This window comes from Ornithodoros turicata, chromosome 10 (genome assembly GCF_037126465.1).
Source record: "Ornithodoros turicata isolate Travis chromosome 10, ASM3712646v1, whole genome shotgun sequence".
Taxonomy (NCBI): domain Eukaryota; kingdom Metazoa; phylum Arthropoda; class Arachnida; order Ixodida; family Argasidae; genus Ornithodoros; species Ornithodoros turicata.
This window is the reverse complement of record NC_088210.1, coordinates 4,539,195-4,560,882: the sequence shown is the minus strand read 5'-3', so window position 1 is coordinate 4,560,882 and position 21,688 is coordinate 4,539,195. Positions and strand designations below refer to the sequence as shown.

Sequence of the window (21,688 nt, the reverse complement as noted above, 5' to 3'; positions counted from 1 at the left end):
AAAAATCGGACTTGACTGAAGATCACTTTTATTACAGGTGGTGACGAGACCGGCTTGCCGCTGTTTCTATTACAGGAACAGTTTTGGAACCCAAGCAGACACAAAGGAGAAACCGTCTGTTGGGGGGAGTATGCAAACGCGCACTCAGAGTCCTTCCGCTTGGTGGAGTCACACGTTTTGGGTTTGAGAAACTCTCGCGTTGCGCCCCTCTTCTAAAACTTCCCAATGAGAATAAATCCATTTGTACTTTTGAAGGACCTCCAGCCGCTTAACAACAAGATTTTCTCCATTAAAACCACTTCATGTGGCCATCTCAAGGGCATGCTATGTTTTGTATCAAAGCTATTCAAATGATGTCACTAGGTGGGTTCTCTCAGCATGTACAAAACACACTGCATATGAATAATTAACCTCGAAAGTCGGTTCTTTTGAGCTTGAGAGATTTCGTGTACGTCTGATGTGATCATCCATATGGATAATTTTGTATGCGGAACAAAGATGCAGCAGAGATACAATACTGGACCTTCATTTCTTTAAATATTTTAATATCGATTCTTTAGATATTTAAACATTGATTGATGGGCTATTAAGTGTAGCTCGTGTCTACCATAGTCACTGCATTATGTTACTGGTTAATTTGAACTTAGCTTAAGCGTTAATTTAAACTTCCAACGCTACTCAGTTTGTTGTTTGATCTGTTAAAATACGGCTTTGATTTCACATTTCAATTCAGGGTTAAGGAAACCTTTATCTCTGTTGAAAATTAATAGGTGTTGATGAAACCGGGCAGAAACTGACTGCTCCAGTCACTATGGTTAACCATGAAATCCTATAGAAGCAACTTACTGCGTTGCACTGTGATTAAAAGTCACACGCAGCGGTCAATAGCTGTCGTTCGCCGCCGTCGTTGAAGCTCTCTACCAAGGAGTTTCTAGCACCTCTGCTGAATATGCTAAAACAATATTCTGAAACAGTGCCATAACCTGCGTGTCTGCACACACCTGCATATCTCCGTGAATGTTAGGCCAGGATATAATGTTTGTCGTTCTTCTTCACCACTAGAGCACAGATCCCTAGGCAAATGCCTATATTTTTGTGTGGTTCAAGTAGTGCATTTTCGAAACAGGTGCGAAGAACAGCGTGCTGGGGAACCTCCAGTATCGATTTGATAGTGCCTATATATGCCTATTCCGGAGTGATTGCCTATTTTGGCGTAGATGCCTAAACTCAGATTAAGCATTGAAAAACGCCTATAATGGCCCTAACGCGGTGGCAAAGCTCCGTTGTCCATGCGACATTGACATCGGCCACGTCGCACGTCCTTTTGAAACCATTATTCTCTCCTGAAACTAAGTTTGTAATGACCAAGTAATGACACACATATGGGGATCATGCAACAATTCCAAAACTGCCTCTTTCTCTGCAAACAGTCCGCACTCTGTCATCAATTTTACATGCCGCACACTTTTCATATTCCCACCACAATGCCGTAACTGTATGGGTTCTTATCACATGGGTGAAACCTTGGGGTTGCATGGTGACATCGACTGTAGGGTATCCACAGTTGTGTACAACAATAGTGTGTGGGATACAGGTCGGTAGTGCACCTCATTAAAGCAACTGACAGATTAATTCTCATCGCAGTTTCCAAATCCAAAATGCGAGTTGTAGCTGTACATCACAACCTATCCACCAGAACCATAATATTGCTGCAATTAAAAATTGTGGGTAAAATAATGGATCAGCAAATAGAAACTAAAAAAAAGAGAAAGTACAATTTACTCTAGTGAAATTATTCTCAGTTTGTGATACGCTATGCCAAGTTGAAACTTATAATCACTGACAAATGGCTTGTATAATGACAAGTGGCTTTATAGTGAAAGGAATCATTAGCAGACCGTAATAGTCATATGATAGACCATCAACAACACTTCATACTCACTCATTTATTGAAATCCAGTGCATTAAAGCAAGGGCATTAACTGTTGCGTATTTAGTAAGGGAGATGTGAGTAATGTAAAAACAGTTTGCTCTGCTGCCTTTACATCATGTCACGAATAAGTTGAGTTCTCATTCTTTTTTCCCTGTCGACGTCGCTTGCTTGATCACCCACTCTGAACCGCACAATGAATCTTGTCTGTTCTCTTAAGGCAGTGGTTCTCAACAGGGTTCTGCGAACCTAGACCTGAGGTTCCGGGAACATGGTGCTGTCTTGCTCCTGCAAGTGAAACTTGAGTGCGCACTAAGGTTTGCCTTCGGCCAGCGTTGGTGTCCAACCGTGCCAAGCAAGTCATGGTGGCCTGCAGGGTGTACTCAGTCCTGGGATCGTCTGCTGATGCTACACCTGGGTGTTACAATCCGTTGTTAGGCGGTCTGAAAATGGGTTAAGTAGCCAACACAGGAGGGAGAAAATCGGGAGGGAGTCGCGATTTACATGTGAGACGAGGATTTCGCCTTCTAAATGCTCTAACTACGGTATGTAGTCGGGCACAATGGAGGACAAGCGCCAACCCCGGCCCCCTTGGCTACAAAACACAACTCACCTGATTCAGGGCCAGCTCCGCCCCCGATTTGTGCCAAGTCCCTGAAAGATGGCTGCAAACCGCTTGCATTTGGATTACCTTCACCAAGTAGGTCTGCCCATGAAAAGAAGTAAAAACAACGAGCGACAGAGACTGTTAACTTGTTCAAAATACGTCACAAAGCAGAAATAGTGCATGGGCGGAAGCTCTCACCAAGCGCGGCATGCTCCGTTGGCGAATGCCCGCAGTAAGCGCACCATCCGGGCATGAGAGGGGTGCCGCTGTCGTTTCGATAAAATTCCAAGTAGTCACAAGATTTGCATATACCACGAACCACGTCTCGCGCGTCCTTGTTGTTTGACATCTAAAAATAACGTAAAATCACAACATATTCCAGATAGTGCGTGAGGCAATAACGATCATGTCAACGAAGTGACGCGACTCCACTGCGTGGTGGCGGTGTGCACTGTGCCCGTCTTTATTGTTTTAGTGCGAAATCATTTCTTCCCTCACGAGTAGAGTTAGCAGGTTGTCACCAGAAAATATCCACCTATTTAACCATTAATAATTAGTCAACTAATTAGCTAACGCCAATTAGTAAACACTAGTTACTCAACTAATTAACTGCCACTGATTAGTAATCTAATTAACTATCATTAATTTGTCAATTAATTACACATGACGTCATTGTGGTCACGGGATTATTGTTGACTAATTAATGAGGGTTAATTAGTTCACTAATTAGTCGTGACTAATTAGTGAACTACCACCATTAATTAACCATACTGAACCATATAGAACTACTGACCATTAATTAGTCAACAATAATCCCGTGACCACAATGACGTCATCATTAGTCAACACCAATTAGTCAAATAATTAAGATAATTAATTAGTCAACGCTAATGCTTTCGCATTGACACTTAAGTGCCTCCCACAATTTTTGTCCTCTTTCGTGACACGTAATTTCGTTTCGTAGTCCTTATTTTCACTGCCGCCGCTCTGTATTCAGGTAATTGAGCAACAGATCCAAACACTCCCCCTCGCTTTAGCTGACCCATCGGAAAATGTATTCCTTCCAACATAGCTGTCTGTGATCTGTTTCGCGGCTTCCGCGAATACCACAAATGCCGCGAATAACTATGGTAGCTAAGTAATAACCAGGCACAGCAAGCTCTACCGTACCAGTTTATTACTCAAGCACTGTACGCAGAACGCTGCGGAACTACGGAACCCAAATTACAGGCAATTATGTCGCAAGCAGTGCGAGGGGCCAAACACACTACGACGTGGTCTTAAAAACTTACTGGTAATCTCAGGGGAATGTTAGTAATAATACTTAGAGCTCTGCAGAGAGACGGAGCCTTAATCTTGCCCTTTCAATTTGGCACTTTACACTTCGCTGCCAATCGGCCATGCTCGTCTGCAAACGCGCACTGATGTGAATATCGTATCGCATCACAGCCTATGCTTTTTGCTCTGGCAGGCTTTCCAAAGACCGTGGGAGCATCTCATACGCATTAATCGTTACAAAATGAGACATAATCACATTTCTTACCTTGAGAATCCTGCCGGCCGAGGTCATACATCACGAAAGGGTTTTCAGTCGTCGGGGCTCCGGGAGTGGGGACAAAGAACAGGATCGGTGTAAAAACCTCGGACCTACGAAAGAGGCCATCAGCCATCGTCACGGCGCGGCCTTCGAGTTATCCGTTACTGGTGGCTCTCCTGCTTCACAATACACAAGGTATTACATACATTCATATGTTATAATACACTTAGCTACAACGATATATTATATTATATAGTGACCTACTTGACGACATGCATCATCTCACAATATATTATATACAGTATCATGTTTTCTCTCCGAAGGGAAGCTCCACTGTTCCCTTCATATTCACGTTCTTTATGTTCGCCGGGGAGGGAGACGTACCAATGAGAGCCTGCTCTTCGTTCTTAGGCCGAGGGCAATACTATTTTTGAGCAGGTTGTGACAAAGCATCGCGCTTGCCCCACCCTAGAGTTTGCAATACAAAGTACACTATGAGAGTGTTGCTATCTGGTTTCGTGCGCGTGTGTATCAGTAGAGTTGTGTCTGTGCAAAGGGGGCAACCCCACAGGTAGTTCTCCTGCTTGATGACATTACGCGCCCATCTCGCAATACACAACGTCCATAGGCAGACTTGTCCACGACGCAAACTGTCGACCAGTTGCCGAGATAGAAGAAGACATACAGGGAATCATCGGGGAGAGTGGCAGCTTATTCCGTTGTTATCCTAACCGCGCAAGCGCGCCGCTTGCATCTATTTCCAAAAAAAGGGGCGGTGTGACACCGATCATTCTCGGTCCGTACTGTCACATGCTGATAAACAAACAGGTCAACAACAGAAATAAAAAGAACCCAACACTTCCTCCCTCCTAAAAAAAAACATTGTCTATTTACACATGAGTTCACGCTTCAAGCAAGACCGTAACGTTCGAGGGGGGGGCGTCTGGCCAAAATACAACATAAAACTCACAATATAAGCAATCTGTTCCTGCAGCTGACGAACTTTCCATACGTTTTAGCGCCTTATCTAGCTCATCCTCGTTTATCGGGGATTTCAAGGACTCAAATTCCTGCTGCGGCAGAGAAGGGAGATTTTCAAGGAAATAATCTTCCGCCAGGGAGGCTGACCCTGTCCGACAAAAGAGTTTAGAAAAGTGTGGTTGAAATTGGTTGAACACAATGGCTGGGTCACTCGAAACAGGGCCTTCTGATAGGTAACAGGAAGTTATGGAAGTTTTATCTTTTCTGATTTCGGCACTGTGCAGGTAGCGATTAACCTCAGGATCTGAGACGGACTGAGATTGTAGGCGCTCGAGCCGACTGACAGAAGCAGAAGAACGTAGCTAAACCATGCGCTGTGCGAACAAGCTCTCAAGGTGCTCCCTAGACGAGGACGTCAACGGACTACCGTTCTTCACCACACGAATCTTTTGTGACAGGCGGTTAATTCGCCTTGTGGTTTCCACACACTTTCAGTTTTGCAGTAACGGATATATCGTAACTGCCAGGGGAAGCTCGTGCACAGTTTGCAAATATGGCTGCGCGTGCCTTGTTCCTGTTCTCTCTCTCTCTCTCTCTTTTTTTTCAGTCTTTGCAATTAAACACACGAGTTCGCCTCAGACTTCACTGTATGTCTCCGGAGTTACTTCAGTGGCGACGAGAATGGATGCTTCGCATTTAAGACGAACCGGTAGCTGTGGGTCGTAGTGAACCAACAGGTCTGCCTTCCGAAGAGATTCTTTAACCTCGAGGAAGGCTTGTCCTAACCGAGGAAGACCTTTGTGGGCGTTGACTACGTCAGCATCTTGGATGCATCATCCAGCGGCATTTGATTGTATGCGTGCTTCAAGTCTGTAGTGCTGAACACCTCCTCTCCTCCTCCTAGGGTAGCCAAGATGTCTTCGATCCACGGAAGAGGATAGAGATCTGTATGACAAGCGGCATTCAAGGTAACCTTAAAGTCTGCACACACACGAATGCTTCCATTCCGCTTGACAACGGGCACCAACGGCGTAGCCCATTCAGAGAAAGCCACTGGAGCAAGTACTCCCACACGAACTAAGCGTCCAGCTCCTCGGTGACGTTATCCCGTAGCGTAAAGGGAATTGTACGTGACTTGCAAAATTGGGGAACTGCTCCTTCTTTCAGAGGAAAGCGTGCTGGAGGACCCATTAACAAACCCAGTCCTGGCTGGAACAACTCGGCGAATTCATCCAGGCACTACCTTCCGTGCGGAGGTTGCAATGTAGCCGCTTCCCTTCTCTCCCAGATGTGTTCCGCAGAACAAGAACTCCGAGCCTGTTTAAAGTAAACATGAGGTCTCGTCCGCGTAGGTTTGGTGCGGAACAGTTCAGCACTGCTAGAACTGCCTTCACCGTATGCCGACCGTACAGTCTGAACTGGATGCGTTTATGCAGCACTCCAGTCGCACAGCGCGGGAGCTGCATCGAAGTAGTAGTTTAACTAGTAGTTGCACACTACATTTCTGCAAGTAGTTCATAACTACTTTTTAACTACAATCAGGTAGTTTAACTAGTAGTTTAACTACATGTAGTTAACTACTGGCCATCACTGCAGAATACGATGATGCAACTTGCAGCAGCTATCATGTGCCTAATGCATTACCTGTCTGCGGATTTCGACGCTTTTGCATTTTGTTTTACCTTTTCACCGTATTCGCCGAGTACGGCGTCGTCAACAACATTATGAAAAAAAAAAGCGACCCGTTATAGCGGGCATAATGAGTGTCATCTTTTCGCGGTTGTATTCGCGGTGTAGAGAGCTGCATTCGATCGCGGTGCTGGGCATAGAACTCACAAACGTGCAACCCGCTTTGGCGTCGTCCGCGGAGCCGGCTTTGTATCTCTCCTTCTCGCTTGTGGAGATGGACTCTGCGCTGCGGGACTCCCCTCAACACACATCCCCGGGCCGGACCAAAGCACTCTGGAACCTTACGGATTCATGTCGTGCTTGCCTCTTGCGGATGTTCAACGCCAGCTGGCAAAGGGGCGACGACCCTCAAGTCTGGAAGACCGCCTATGGTGGTTCCGCTTCTCAAGCCTGGCCAATCGCCCCGCAACATTGACTCCTTCCGTCCGATTGCCCTTACTAGCTGCGTGGGCAAGACGTTGGAACGCATGGTTTTTCTCCACCTCGAGACCGTGCGATTCTTTCCCGAAGTAATGCAAGGCTTTCGGCAGGGTCGGTCGGCAATAGATAATGTTATCGCCCTAGTGACCGAGACGCAGCAGGCAAGAGCTGAAGATCGCATGACAGGCGCGGTCTTCCTGGACGTAAAGGAAACGTACGACACCATTTTCCATAGTGCCATCGTCGCGACCCTGCAAGAAATTGGTGTCGGAGGCACTCCCCTTCTTTGGATCCAGGACTTCCTGAGTGACCGCTTCTTGTTTGTTCAGACGACTGAGGGGGCAGTGACCCCCACCCTGTTTGCCGCGGTGTTCCACATGGAAGTGTGCTCAGCTCACGCGTCTCACGCTATATGCCGACGACATCTGCTTATGGACATCTGCCGCTCACCGCAACACCATTCAGCATCGACTGCGGGGAGGTTTAGATATCATCGTCGCGTACCTCGCCGAGCGCGGCTTCTCTGTTACACCCAGCAAGACAATGGCCATAGCGTTCACTCGTCGATCATTGAAGCGGTTCCCACTCGTCATTGAAGCCTCACCCCTGCCATTTGTCCCGTACTGCAAGTATCTTGGCATGGTACTCCGACCGTGACCTTTCTTGGTCTCGCCACATTAAGACGCTCACCACAAAGATTAACAGTTACATGGCGTTTCTTCGTTGCCTCGCTGGTTCGCGATGGGGCCCCGTTTTACCAAACACGAAGAGAAAGACCTAGGGCTTCGTCGAATATGTAGAGTCTCGCCGTTGTCGGTGCTCAGTAGCCTTGTGGGCGAGCGGGCAACGGAAGTGCGCGGGTTATTTCTGATGATTTTCTGTTTCATGTTTTGTTCTTGTGCTCATGATTCGTTATTCGTTTTGAGCGTTTTCTTTTTTTTGTTATGCTGTTTGGTGTGAGGCCCCTACATGGTAGTTCGGGAGTGGAATTTGTAATGCTTCACTGCAAATCCTTTACAGTATGACATGGATAAATTTTGTCTTTACTTTGTGTTTCGTCTTCGTTCATCTTAGTAGAAACCAACAGTGCACCGCAGCATTTCGTATGCCACCACGCGGCGACAACTTACGAGTGCGTTTTACCAAAAAGGAAGAGAAAGACCTAGAGCTTCGTCGAATATGTAGAGTCTCGCCGTTGTCGGTGCTCAGTAGCCTAGAGGGCGAGCGAGCAACGGAAATGCGCGGGTTATTTCTAATGATTTCCTGTTTCATGTTTTGTTCTTCTGCTCATGATTCGTTATTCGTTTTGAGCGTTTTCTTTTTTTTTGTTATGCTGTTTGGTGTGAGGCCCCCACATGGTAGTTTGGGAGTGGAATTTGTAATGCTTCACTGCAAATCCTTTACAGTATGACATGGATAAATTTTTTTCTTTACTTTGCGTTTTGTCTTCGTTCATCTTAGTAGAAACCAACAGTGCACCGCAGCAATTCGTATGCCACCGCGCGGCGACAACTGACGAGTGCGTTTTACCAAAAACGAAGAGAAAGACCTAAGGCTTCGTCGAATATGTCGAGTCTTGCCGTTGTCGGTGCTCAGTAGCCTTGAGGGCGAGCGGGCAACGGAAGTGCGCTAGTTATTTCTAATGATTTCCTGTTTCGTGTTTTGTTCTTCTGCTCATGGTTGGTTATTCGTTTTGAGCGTTTTCTTCTTTTTTTTTTGTTATGCTGTTTGGTGTGAGGCCCCTACATGGTAGTTTGGGAGTGGAATTTGTAATGCTTCACTGCAAATTCTTTACAGTATCACATGGATAAATTTTGTCTTTACTTTGTGTTTCGTCTTCGTTCATCTTAGTAGAAACCAAGAGTGCACCGCAGCAATTCGTATGCCACCACGCGGCGACAACTGACGAGTGCGTTTTACCAAAAACGAAGAGAAAGACCTAGGGCTTCGTCGAATATGTAGAGTCTCGCCGTTGTCGGTGCCCAGTAGACTTGAGGGCGAGCGGGCAACGGAAGTGCGCGGGTTATTTCTAATGATTTCCTGTTTCATGTTTTGTTCTTCTGCACATGATTTGTTATTCGTTTTGAGCGTTTTCTTCTTTTTTTTGTTATGCTGTTTGGTGTGAGGCCCCTACATGGTAGTTTGGGAGTGGAATTTGTAATGCTTCACTGCAAATCCTTGACAGTATGACATGGATAAATTTTGTCTTTACTTTGTGTTTCGTCTTCGTTCATCTTAGTAGAAACCAACATTGCACCGCAGCAATTCGCATGCCACCACGCGGCGACAACTCACGAGTGCGTTTTACCAAAAACGAAGAGAAAGACCTAGAGCTTCGTCGAATATGTAGTCTCGCCGTTGTCGGTGCTCAGTAGCCTTGAGGGCGAGCGGGCAACGGAAGTGCGCGGGTTATTCCTAACGATTTCCTGTTTCTTGTTTTGTCCTTCTGCTCATGGTTGGTTATTCGTTTTGAGCGTTTTCTTCTTTTTTTTGTTATGCTGTTTGGTGTGAGGCCCCTACATGGTAGTTTGGGAGTGGAATTTGTAATGCTTCACTGCAAATCCTTTACAGTATGACATGGATAAATTTTGTCTTTAGTTTGTGTTTCGTCTTCGTTCATTTTATTCGAAACCAACAGTGCACTGCAGCAATTCGTATGCCACCACGCGGCGACAACTGACGAGTGCGTTTTACCAAAAACGATGAGAAAGACCTAGGGCTTCGTCGAATATGTAGAGTCTCGCCGTTGTCGGTGCTCAGTAGCCTTGAGGGCGAGCGGGCAACGGAAGTGCGCGGGTTATTTCTAATGATTTCCTGTTTCATGTTTTGTTCTTCTGCACATGATTTGTTATTCGTTTTGAGCATTTTCTTCTTTTTTGTTATGCTGTTTGGTGTGAGGCCCTCACATGGTAGTTTGGGAGTGGAATTTGTAATGCTTCCCTGCAAATCCTTTACAGTATGACATGGAGAACTTTTGCCTTTACTTTGTGTTTCGTCTTCGTTCATCTTAGTAGAAAGCAACAGTGCACCGCAGCGATTCGTATGCCACCACGCGGCGACAACTGAAGAGTGCGCTTTACCAATAACGAAGTGAAAGACCTACGGCTTCGTCGAATATGTAGAGTCTCGCCGTTGTAGGTGCTCAGTAGCCTTGTGGGCGAGCGGGCAACGGAAGTGCGCGGGTTATTTCTAATGATTTCCTGTTTCATGTTTTGTTCTTCTGCACATGATTTGTTATTCGTTTTGAGCGTTTTCTTCTTTTTTTTGTTACGCTGTTTAGTGTGAGGCCCCCACATGGTAGTTTGGGAGTGGAATTTGTAATGCTTCACTGCAAATCCTTTACAGTATGACATGGATAAATTTTGCCTTTACTTTGTGTTTCGTCTTCGTTCATCTTAGTAGAAACCAACAGTGCACCGCAGCAATTCGTATGCCACCACGCGGCGACAACTGACGAGTGCGTTTTACCAAAAACGAAGAGAAAGACCTAGAGCTTCGTCTAATATGTAGAGTCTCGCCGTTGTCGGTGCTCAGTAGCCTTGAGGGCGAGCGTGCAACGGAAGTGCGCGGGTTATTTCTAATGATTTCCTGTTTCATGTTTTGTTCTTCTGCTCATGATTCGTTATTCGTTTTCAGCGTTTTCTTCTTTTTTTTTTGTAATGCTGTCTGATGTGAGGCCCATACATGGTAGTTTTGCAGTGGAATTTGTCATGCTTCACTGCAAATCCTTTACAGTATGACATGGATAAATTTTGCCTTTACTTTGTGTGTCGTCTTCGTTCATCTTTTTAGAAACCAACAGTGCACCGCAGCGATTCGTATGCCACCACGCGGTGACAACTGACGAGTGCGTTTTACCAAAAACGAAGAGAAAGACCTACGGCTTCGTCGAATATGTAGAGTCTCGCCGTTGTCGGTGCTCAGTAGCCTTGAGGGCGAGCGGGCAACGGAAGTGCGCGGGTTATTTCTAATGATTTCCTGTTTCATGTTTTGTTCTTCTGCACATGATTTGTTATTCGTTTTGAGAGTTTTCTTCTTTTTTTGTTATGCTGTTTGGTGTGAGGCCCTCACATATTAGTTTGGGAGTGGAATTTGTAATGCTTCACTGCAAATCCTTTACAGTATGACATGGATAACTTTTGCCTTTACTTTGTGCTTCGTCTTCGTTCATCTTAGTAGAAACCAACAGTGCACCGCAGCAATTCGTATGCCACCACGCGGCGACAACTCAAGAGTGCGTTTTACCAAAACCGAAGAGAAAGACCTAGGGCTTCGTCGAATATGTAGAGTCTCGCCGTTGTCGGTGCTCAGTAGCCTTGAGGGCGAGCGGGCAACGGAAGTGCGCGGGTTATTTCTAATGATTTCCTCTTTCATGTTTTGTTCTTCTGCTCATGATTCGTTATACATTTTGAGCGTTTTCTTCTTTTTTTTTTGTTATGCTGTTTGGTGTGAGGCCCCTACATGGTAGTTTGGGAGTAGAATTTGTAATGCTTCACTGCAAATCCTTTACAGTATGACATGGATAAATTTTGCCTTTACTTTGTCTTTCGTCTTCGTTCATCTTAGTAGAAACCAACAGTGCACCGCAGCAATTCGTATGCCACCACGCGGCGACAACTGACGAGTGAGTTTTACCAAAAACGAAGAGAAAGACCTAGAGCTTCGTCGAATATGTAGAGTAGCCCTTGTCGGTGCTCAGTAGCCTTGAGGGCGAGCCGGCAACGGAAGTGCGCGGGTTATTTCTAATGATTTCCTGTTTCATGTTTTGTTCTTCTGGTAGCTATATGACACAAAGCACGGCCAAGTGTGACACCCACCATGTTTCTGAAATACAATCCGTTCAAAGACGAGTGATAGGCGGCAGTAAGAATAATCTGCTTTCGGTAGCTATATGACACAAAGCACGGCCAAGTGTGACACCCACCATGTTTCTGAAATACAATCCGTTCAAAAACGAGTGATAGGCGGCAGTAAGAATAATCTGCTTTCGGTAGCTATATGACACAAAGCATGGCCAAGTGTGACACCCACCATGTTTCTGAAATACAATCCGTTCAAAGACGAGTCATAGGCGGCAGTAAGAATAATCTGCTTTCGACGCTACAGGGGCCACGCTTGCTGATTGGTCCAGAGAAATGCTGTCTGCTACTCAGCTGTCGTCTGCTACTCGGCTGTTCGGGGTTCTGAAAAAGCGCTGCTCCTGGCTCGGTAATGATTCGGCCACTCCTTCTATCTCCAATTCTCCGGGAGAACTGGCAAAACTGGTTTACGGCGGCAAAGGGACAGGGCGCTGACACCCACTGACCAGCGAACCAGAACGAGTTGCCCCTATAACGTCATAGGTGACGTGGCATCATGCTTCTTCTCCTCGTTATACCTGGAGTGGCGAGTTAAGGGGGAATGCGCGGAGCCATGTTTATGTGAGTTTTTTTCTGGGAAACAAATTCATTTGTTTTCCCTCGGTTCACTCCATGTCTCCTTCACGCCTCGGAACGTAGCAGTCCACATTGCATGCATATTTAACCCATGTGAATATGAACAAAACAGTATTTCACCAGCGTGAAATGCGTAACACATCCAGTACTTGTCGAGTGTCAAGTTATGACGTAACTTGACACTCCGGGTTCGCGGTAAACGGTGCACAAAGCCAGTGAATTGTAATGCAGGAAAAAAAGCCATTAAAGAAACAAATAAATGATACTAGACGTGTTTGAAATTCAAACTTACAGATTAACATGGCTTCTATGGCTGCACGCAGAGAAACAGATACTCATGGAACGATGCGGCAGCACCAGAGGACACGTGTTTCGCCGTGTTTGCGGCTCGTCGGCCCTGGGTAGCTGCGCATCGTTCCGAATTGGCAAACCAGGGGTCACTCAGCGAGCGATATACACCTGGGAGGGTGACTGAGCACTTCTCAATGCCACAGTGCAAGCCAGTGAATTGTAATGCAGGAAAAAAAAGCCATTAAAGAAACAAATAAATGATACTAGACGTGTTTGAAATTCAAACTTACAGATTAACATGGCTTCTATGGCTGCACGCAGAGAATATATATATATACATATATATATATATTAGGGAAAATATAGCCGGAGCTCTTTGGCTCCACGCATAGCATATGTTTGTAAGTGCTCAAACGTCGCCATGCCAGTACTGGACAGCTGCTTCGGCCTTATTGGGCCATCGTCAGCAGTACGCACGCAGGCAACGTTTGAGCGGATGGCGTCATAAGGGGGCGTCGTAACTGTCGATCTTAGCTGTTCACGCAGTTGGTCACACGTGATGTAGTACGATGAGGTTAAAGGGGATCAAGCAGGCCGGTAGACGACAAGAATTTGTGAAATAAGAGCAGGCAGACTCAGTGTATAGCGCGAGCAAATGGCCCCGCAAAAACAACACATTTCGTGGTCATTTTTGTCGCATCTGCAAGAAGTGCGCTTTCTCCCTTGCCCTTAAATGCGGGAGAGAACAAGAGTAATTAGTTTTCCCCCTCGCATTTACGGGGAAGGGAGAAAGCGACCACTTCTCGCGGAGTGACAAAAATGACATACAAATCTGCCGTTTATGTGGGAGGCACTCTAGTTACATATGCAACACAGTTATATGTAGGCTACATTGCTAAGTTTGTCAAGCTTCCCTGCCAGCCTCGAAATGTAACGCTGCTTCGCAAACTTAATAATTGCCTCACGATGCTGTGGAGCTATTATGGAGTTTTAGCCCATAGGCCAACAGCTTCTCTTGGAGCTTAACGTAGGCGGATGAAGCCTCGATTCGACCTGACTTTCAATAAAGAAAAAGTTGAAGTTGAAGCCGAAATCTCCATTTTTTTTTTTTTTCAAATTCAATTCAATTCTCTGCTCGAGGGTGTAAAAAGTCGGATGCATGCGTCATCAGGACAAAAATTTTAAACCAGATATACGTATACACAGTTTCATTCGTTCATTTATTGGACTCGAGCAACTCGAGTTCGAGTATCGAGAGAGTCTCCCCTTGATGGGCGAAAGTGCCGCGGCGCAGCTCTTGCGGCCTTGTGACAGTGACTCGGGTTCTAAAATTCGAGGATTCAACACTAGAGGTGCCCGAGAGTCGACTCCCAGCAACTCTGAACGCGAGTCGCTGGAGTCAATGGCGTACGGTGACTCTCACACGTCACGACTCACGGATCGCGCGAGTCGAATAAACGAACACAACCTATAGGTGTCTCTATTACGCAGAATCTAGACCCAACATAGGCTCCGGAGATGGACGTGTATTCACACGAGTGACGTCCCCCCCCCCAAAAAAAAAAGAAAAAAAAGCTGCTCGTGGGGTAGAAGTTTCGCCGCGTGTGATGTTCAGCATTCACACGGTGCCGGAATATCGTGAGTGGCGTATTGCGCATTTAGCAGACGACAACGTGGGCGTCTTTTCTATGAAATATCTTGTTTCTTTAATAGTATGGAGTAACACTGGCTTGCATAACAAGTTGTAAAAAGAAGAAGAAAAGCGTGAACGTTTCGACACCTATTCGGGCGTCATCATCAGCACAGGAAAATGAGAAAATGAAATATCTTGTGGCAGAACCGTAGGGCATTCCCCCCGGTTTTTTACAGTGCTAATAACAGACATGACGTTGCTCGTGCTTACGTACAAGCAGAAAGCTATGGCGTCTTTTGTATCTTAATTACGCTAAAGTCTTCTGGGGAATGTCGCTCGAGTGAACGCACGGCAACACGGCATAGGTTAGCACATAAACGTACAAACACAAACGTCCAATACCCCTAAAAACAACGAAACAAGATACTATAGAGTAGATAGTAGTAGTCGTAAAATCCTTGCACCAGCCTTGATACCTCCAGCACTTTTTAAGTATATACAGGGAGCTACTTATGAAGGTTTACCTCTGTCCGCGCGCAGTATACTCACCAATTACTCAATGCAGGTGGAAAATTCCTGTGTCCGCGCGGAACTCCGTTTGGTAAGTTTCATCGTGGTAAGTTTCACCCCGATTCAACATCGCAACCCAAACTTACAACCAGAAACCTCCAAATCACTATGTACTTTTCATGCGCTATAGTGTCATGCGAAAGTTCAAATGTTCTCAGGAACTCTGACACTAGGCTCTGAGCCGCCCCGGGCGGGATCGTCCTGCACTGATGTACGACCGTCTCGGAACCGTTTGCACCACTCAAACGCTTTGCTGTGGCTAAGTGTATCGTGGCCATACTGAGCCTGAAGTCTTCTGTGAATTTCAGATGACTTTACGCCTTCATTCACGAGAAACTTTATGACTATTCGCTGTTCGATGTGCGCGCTCATCTCGTTGTCGGCCATCTTGTCCAGCACATGTCTTGTTCTGGAGAAACTTTGGACCACCACGTGGTGAACGCGGAGGCCTGTCGCGTGTGAAAATTACGAAAAAGAAGTAGCGCGAGCCATTTGTACACTCAGGAGACAGAAAGTCCCGGTTTGACTTGAACACCCCTCGTAGTTTTGTTCTGTGTCACAATGCGACTCTGCGCGCCGAGGAGATAGCTAAGCAATCTAACTGTAATGTTCCCTCACTCCAGCACGTGAAACATTGCCTCAGAAACATAATCGTAGTGTTTCTAAAATGCAACATCTTAAATGCTGCACCAACATTGAAATAGAAGCATTGCGGCAACATTCCATTTGTGCATGAAACGTTGCCGTAACATTTGAACGGTCGAAACCAGACCTGCATTCCGTGTGCTGTTCAAATTCGCGATTTATATGCACATGCCTTGCCACGTGCATTGCCCGCGTCGTACGTTCAGGCGTTCACGAACGCTTTTTCTCGTGGATTTTTTCTCTGGTCGGTGGCAGAAGACTGTTGGTATGGCACTACACTTCAGCTTCTTCTGTCCGAACCTCTGGAGGATCATCGGCTCGAACTGATCTACCGTGAAGTGTTTCTAAAACAAGATTGCAGCAGGTTGGGACGCGATAAACTTACGTAACTCGTATGCAGCGTGCGACCAGTGTCATAAACTACGCGATTTTAACGAGGAAGATCGATCATGTGCTCTACTTATCCTTTACATCATACAATATGACACGAAACTCACCTCACAGAGCTTGGTGCTTTTCGTCGGCTTGAAGTTTTGCCGTGCAATCTTGTGTAGCCAGGCCTTCCGCCTAGCTACTTCTCCGCTGCTTTTTCCCATCGGAAGAGAAAACATTGTCTGTCCCGTTTCAGGACGGCTACTGCACCCGAAGGCGCAACAACCTGTCATTTTCAATGCGGTAGAACAGTCGATTGAAAGCGATTATTCAGTTCTGTAGAACTACACGAATAAAGCTCGATCTCTCAACTACAAGTCCCGTGCACTCAAACAGCGCTGGCAGTTGGGAATATCATGGCGGACGGAAGCGAGGCGAGGCAACGGAAGTGGCGCAAAACAACACGTGAGCTGCTCTCGCCTATAAGCGCAGGCTGCCGGCGCCTCAAAAGCTGTCGCTACTTCTCAATGATCCAGGGACTTTAGTCCATTTCTCCTTCGGTGACTTGGGCTGGCTTGGATTGTGCTTCAACTGGATCTTTAGCGCGCTACAATCAAACGCAAGCCAACGTCTGGTAACAATGGGGTATCTAAGGGCGGCCTCCGGCATTGCACGCATCGGGATAGGAACAAATACATGGGAAAATGGCGACCTTGGGGGACCTGGTGCAAATTTGATGAGCGCCACCTAGGGAGCGTAAGGCACGTCGGGAATTGTCGTCTGCTTCCGACGTTGTACCGCTGCCGGCAGCTGGGACACATTCTGTTGTCGGTATGATTTTTAATCAAATCCACATGAATAGTTGGAATATAAGAGGCAAGAATGTTTATATCCATGAAATCCAGCAACTAAATATAAGATTGTACAGCACAGCGCCGTTTTTGTTATGGTTTCGTTGTGATCGCCGTGTTCACTAGGCCTAACACCGGCGACAAAACGTATTATTTTCAGTTAGATATCGATGGATGAGCATAAGTTGAAACTGATTTCCGAGAAACTTATATTAGGATGTAACTTGCAGCGTAAACACAGGTTAGTCTGTGAAAATGTTTTGTCACGAAATCCCCGCTTCACTGTGTTTGTTTCCGTCGCCATTTTGGGTGGCAGTATGGTGTCATGACGACGCCCTTTGGTTGGTAAAAAACAAACCAATCAGAGGAGCGAAACTGTATTTGACAGGCCGAGCCTTTTTTTTTGTGACCCCTCCCAATGGCCAGACTCCCTTTTAATATATCGCTCTGGGAAGAGTGCACTGGTAGCGACACACAGCGGTAGCTTCCACTTTGAAACCACACATCCAAGCGAGACATACCACTACTGCTGTGTTTCGTCAACAACGCATCCGCCCACCCTTCTTAACCGGGGAACTGAAGGGAAAGTACGCCGACCGCGTGTTCCGTAAACTTTTGTCTAGACCTTCACATGCTGGGACAGGCCCAGAGGTGCCAGAGCAAGGTGTCAAAATACTGAAACGGAACAAGTAGACTTAGTACAGCGCCTCGTATGTTCGTACAAATCAGCGTTCCAGTTGTTCGACAGTGGAGGGGGACAAGAGTTCTCGTACTAGGGTTACGGTTTTTGCAAGTGATGTTGCAAAAATTTTCCCCCTCGGGTAATCATTCTCGTTATGGATGCGGCTGCCATAAGGAATCTGGATGTTTACGTGTATTGGACGAAGAGGCCGAGCAACATCGCTCCCTAATAAAATTAGTGCTAATGGTGGACTAGTAATAATGGTAGACAAGATAGCGGTAACGCAGTGCTAGTGCTAATGCCAGTGAATATCGCGCTATTGCGACACTCAACGTATAGAACTGTTCAGTAAAGAAATTCTTAGCCAAGGACACCTCGTAGCCAAACGCATTTAGGTGCATCACATGATAACTTTATGGGTACACTCCTAAATGACTTGGAATTGGAAATGAAAGAAAAATATGGAGATGTTAGTCCCGACCCAGTCAGGACTGGCTACTCCAAAACGCGTTTGTATGTGGAAAAATAGAGCCAGAAAAAAAAAAGAGAGAAAAAAACAAACTGGAAAGAGGCAGAGTGGGTCAAGCAGCAGGATGATTTTTCTTTTAATCTGACATTTAAAGCAGCAAACCTGAGCAGCGTAGAGAAGAGTGATCTCGATTGCCTTTTTATTTAACTACACTCTTAAAACAAGGGTGTACTTTAACTCCTTTTTTGCCACATATATAACACCCTTTTGGAGAGTGCAATTACACTCAAAAGGGTGTCTCCTCACTCCCTCAAGGGAGTAGCATAACACCTTTCTCCCTACTGGAGAGTAATATTATTCCCCGGCAGGGAGAAGGTGTTATGCTGCTCCCTCGAGGGAGTGAGGAGACACCCTTTTGAGCGTAATTGTACTCTCCAGAAGGGTGTCATATATGTGGCAAGGAAAGGAGTTAAAGTACGCCCTTTTTTTTAAGAGTGACACCGCTCGCACTGCTACACACAATCTGGATCGGCACTCGATCATGTTCACGACATAACCACACCGTCCGCAACAACAACAACAAATAAGTTAATGATAATGAATGGGGAAATTCGCCACGTAAGGCGCGGCCCACTACCCCAAGGCACAATGGGGCAAGATGAGATGTGTCCTATAATGATGATGAGGTGATGAACCATGCGCACTTGACACTGATATTCGCGTTTTGCATTACCTGTATAGGTGGCGCATCTAAACTCCAACACGACAGACGTACATCCAGGTTGTCGCTTGGTTTTGATTTTGAGATTTCTGAACTGCAATGTTGATTCTCGATGTGTTGAAGGTGAACGAGTATTAAGCGCTGCTCACATATTTCTGGCTGGCGTAACCGAGTTGTCCAGAGTGAAGGCAATAGTTGTTGCGTATTATTTGCGAAGTTCTGGCGTGTTCGATCAACAATACTTCGTGAAGGTGAACTTCACGTTTATCGGTTGCGGAAACGAAATAGCAAGCAGCGAGTGTCCTGCGTTGCAGGAATATTCGAGATGTAAGCACACGACAGCTGTGCTGCGGCGCAGCGGCAAACCCGACCGTAGGTTGTTGTGAGCCTCCAGCAGAAACACGGGTGTCGCCTGCGTGTCGCCTGGCGAACGCCATCATCATCTCAAGATAGAACTTGTAGTACATGCCTATATTTTTTATAGCGCGCTACTTTTTATCGCGAATACTTTTCAATCCGTGCGAGGCAGAGCTGTAGCTATCTGGTTATCTGATTGTCACCTGTTGCTGACCAAGGCGAAGATTATGGTAGCTGATACCGAATATGATAACGCGTTTGGGGTCAAGCACGTCTGGAGTCCCCTGAAGTCACTCGAAGTGACATGAGGATGTCTAAAGGCAATTGAGGTCGCATGAAGATGTCTGATGTGACCTGCAGCAGTATGACGTCACGTCAAGTCACCTGAAGACATCTTGTGTCATATGATGGCGTTGGCAGTAATTTCAAGTTACCTGAAGACGTCATTAGTAACCTAAAGTCACTTGAAGACGCCTGAAGACGCCTGGAGTCACCTGAGGTCACGTGCAGACGCCTAAAGTTTTTGAAGTCACCTGAAGATGTCTGAGGGCACCTGAAGACATCTGTAGTCACCTAAAGGTTACCTCGAGGTATCTGTCGATGCCAGGAGTGAGCTAAATTGCTCAAAGTAACTTACTTCAAGTCAGCTGGAGTCACTTGACGTCGGCTCTAGTCACCGCAACACGTCAGGGGTCAGCTCAAAGACGTCCGGAGCGAGCCAAGGTCATTTCAAGTCACCTGAAGACGTTTGGTGTCATCTGAAGTCACCTGAAGTTGTCAGGAGTCACCTAAAGCTGCTCGAAGTCACTTGATGAAGCTTCTCGGGATCCTGGACGGGTGATTCAAAAATTACCTCGCCCTCATTCACGTTCCTCCTGTATTCTCCCAATAGCCCCAACGCTCATTGCCACAGCCTAATATTTTTCTCTGTTGTGCTGGCTGTCGCGCTTGTAATTTTTCACTTATGAGGTTCTACATTAAATCTCTTTGAGTCAAAGTGTATCAGGATGCTCTGGTGTACATGCTTACTGAACTGCTGATATGATAATAAAAAAATGTAAAATTGACCTTCTTTGGAGATCGAGGGTTCAAATCCTGTACCAGACGAAATTTTTTTCAACAAAAATTAATGGAAATTTTCTTGTTCTGCCCTAATCCTTTTGTTCTTAGAAGGGCCTCGTTTTGACGAAATCTCAATATAGCCTCCTGAACAGTCGTTTCGTACTTCTTCAGCTGCAAAACTACTGGCATCACTTAGCAACAGAGTTCAAAAACATCGCTTGGGAGTGGCAACTAACTGTGTAGTACCACGTGCACATCGCCAAATTTCCTTAGTCGGAGAGGGGTAAGTGCTCAGAGAGTAAGGGGTCTGGCAAATCGCGGACCACTTAAATTCACCCATAGCCTCACCCACCACAAGGTTAGGAGGCTTACAGACCCAGTACTCTTCAGGACGTGCGTGCCTTAAACCACTAGGCTACCCAAGCACCGATCAAACTGGAACAAATTTGGAATTTTCTGAGAGAAACGACGACGGTGTTTCGAGTTTCAAAACGGATCTGCCAGGAAAGGATTTGGTGCCACATTGCAAAGAATACAGACACAAGGAGAACCGCACTTCATGCAACATACATGTCTTTAAGCTGCAAAAGTTTACACGACCTTTCACAAAATGCGTTGGCTTGGGAGCCCTGGAGTCAACGCCAAGTAGTAGCTCCCTTCGAAAACACTCGCGAAATTGCTCCAGTAGGGCAGATGTATGACTCTTCGAAGGGGTCTAGTATATTAAAATAATGAACGCTAATCACTAAAGAAGAATACGAGAGAAGTGGGCGGGACGAAGTGGTCTAGTATAGACGTTACCGTGCGAGTGATCCGCGGTTCGCAGCCCAGACGAGAGAATAATACATTTTGTGGAAGTGTTCAAGTTATTTCTAAGATATATCTCACTGATGTCGAAACGGGCAATTCCAAATATCCCATGCTTCTGGAATCTCATAGTCTACAGCTTGAGGATTAGGGATTCCTGGTTGGACATGCTATTCCAGCTCTTGTGAGCTAATACGACGAGAGATTTAGAAACCAACGCAAGCAGTGTTCGTACAGAACCTGTTTTGGGAATAATTCGCTAGGGCTTATCGGATGCGCACTTTAGAATATGAGAAAGAACGCATTTCTTTCTACGCTTGCTCTGTGTCAATCAAACACTCCCATTTGCCCGAATGCTCTTTGCCATAGCCAAATACTTGTTCTATATTGCGCTGACTGTCGCGTTTGTAAGTTTTGACTACATCTGAAGCCTGCGGTCCCCTGAAGGCGACTGCAGTAACTTGAAGACACCCGAACGCATCTGGAGTCAGTTGAAGACGTCGGGTGTCATGTGAAGTTAACTAAAGGAACATGAGGATGTCAAGAGTCACCAGAATTTACTGGGAGCCACTTGGAATGAGCTGGAGTCAACCTGAACACGTTTGGCGTTAAGCACGTCTGGAGTCACC

At 46.1% G+C, this 21,688-nt stretch overlaps 1 protein-coding gene across 1 annotated transcript in view; it reads left to right on the top strand.

The window, feature by feature from the left end:
- Positions 1 to 21,688, top strand: part of LOC135370530 (uncharacterized) — a 37,817-nt gene that overhangs the window by 10,281 nt on the left and 5,848 nt on the right. The window contains exons 2-3 of the mRNA XM_064604310.1: positions 5,960 to 6,023; positions 7,072 to 7,547. Coding sequence (XP_064460380.1) covers positions 5,960 to 6,023; positions 7,072 to 7,547 — 540 coding nt within the window. The remainder of the gene's footprint in view (positions 1 to 5,959; positions 6,024 to 7,071; positions 7,548 to 21,688) is intronic.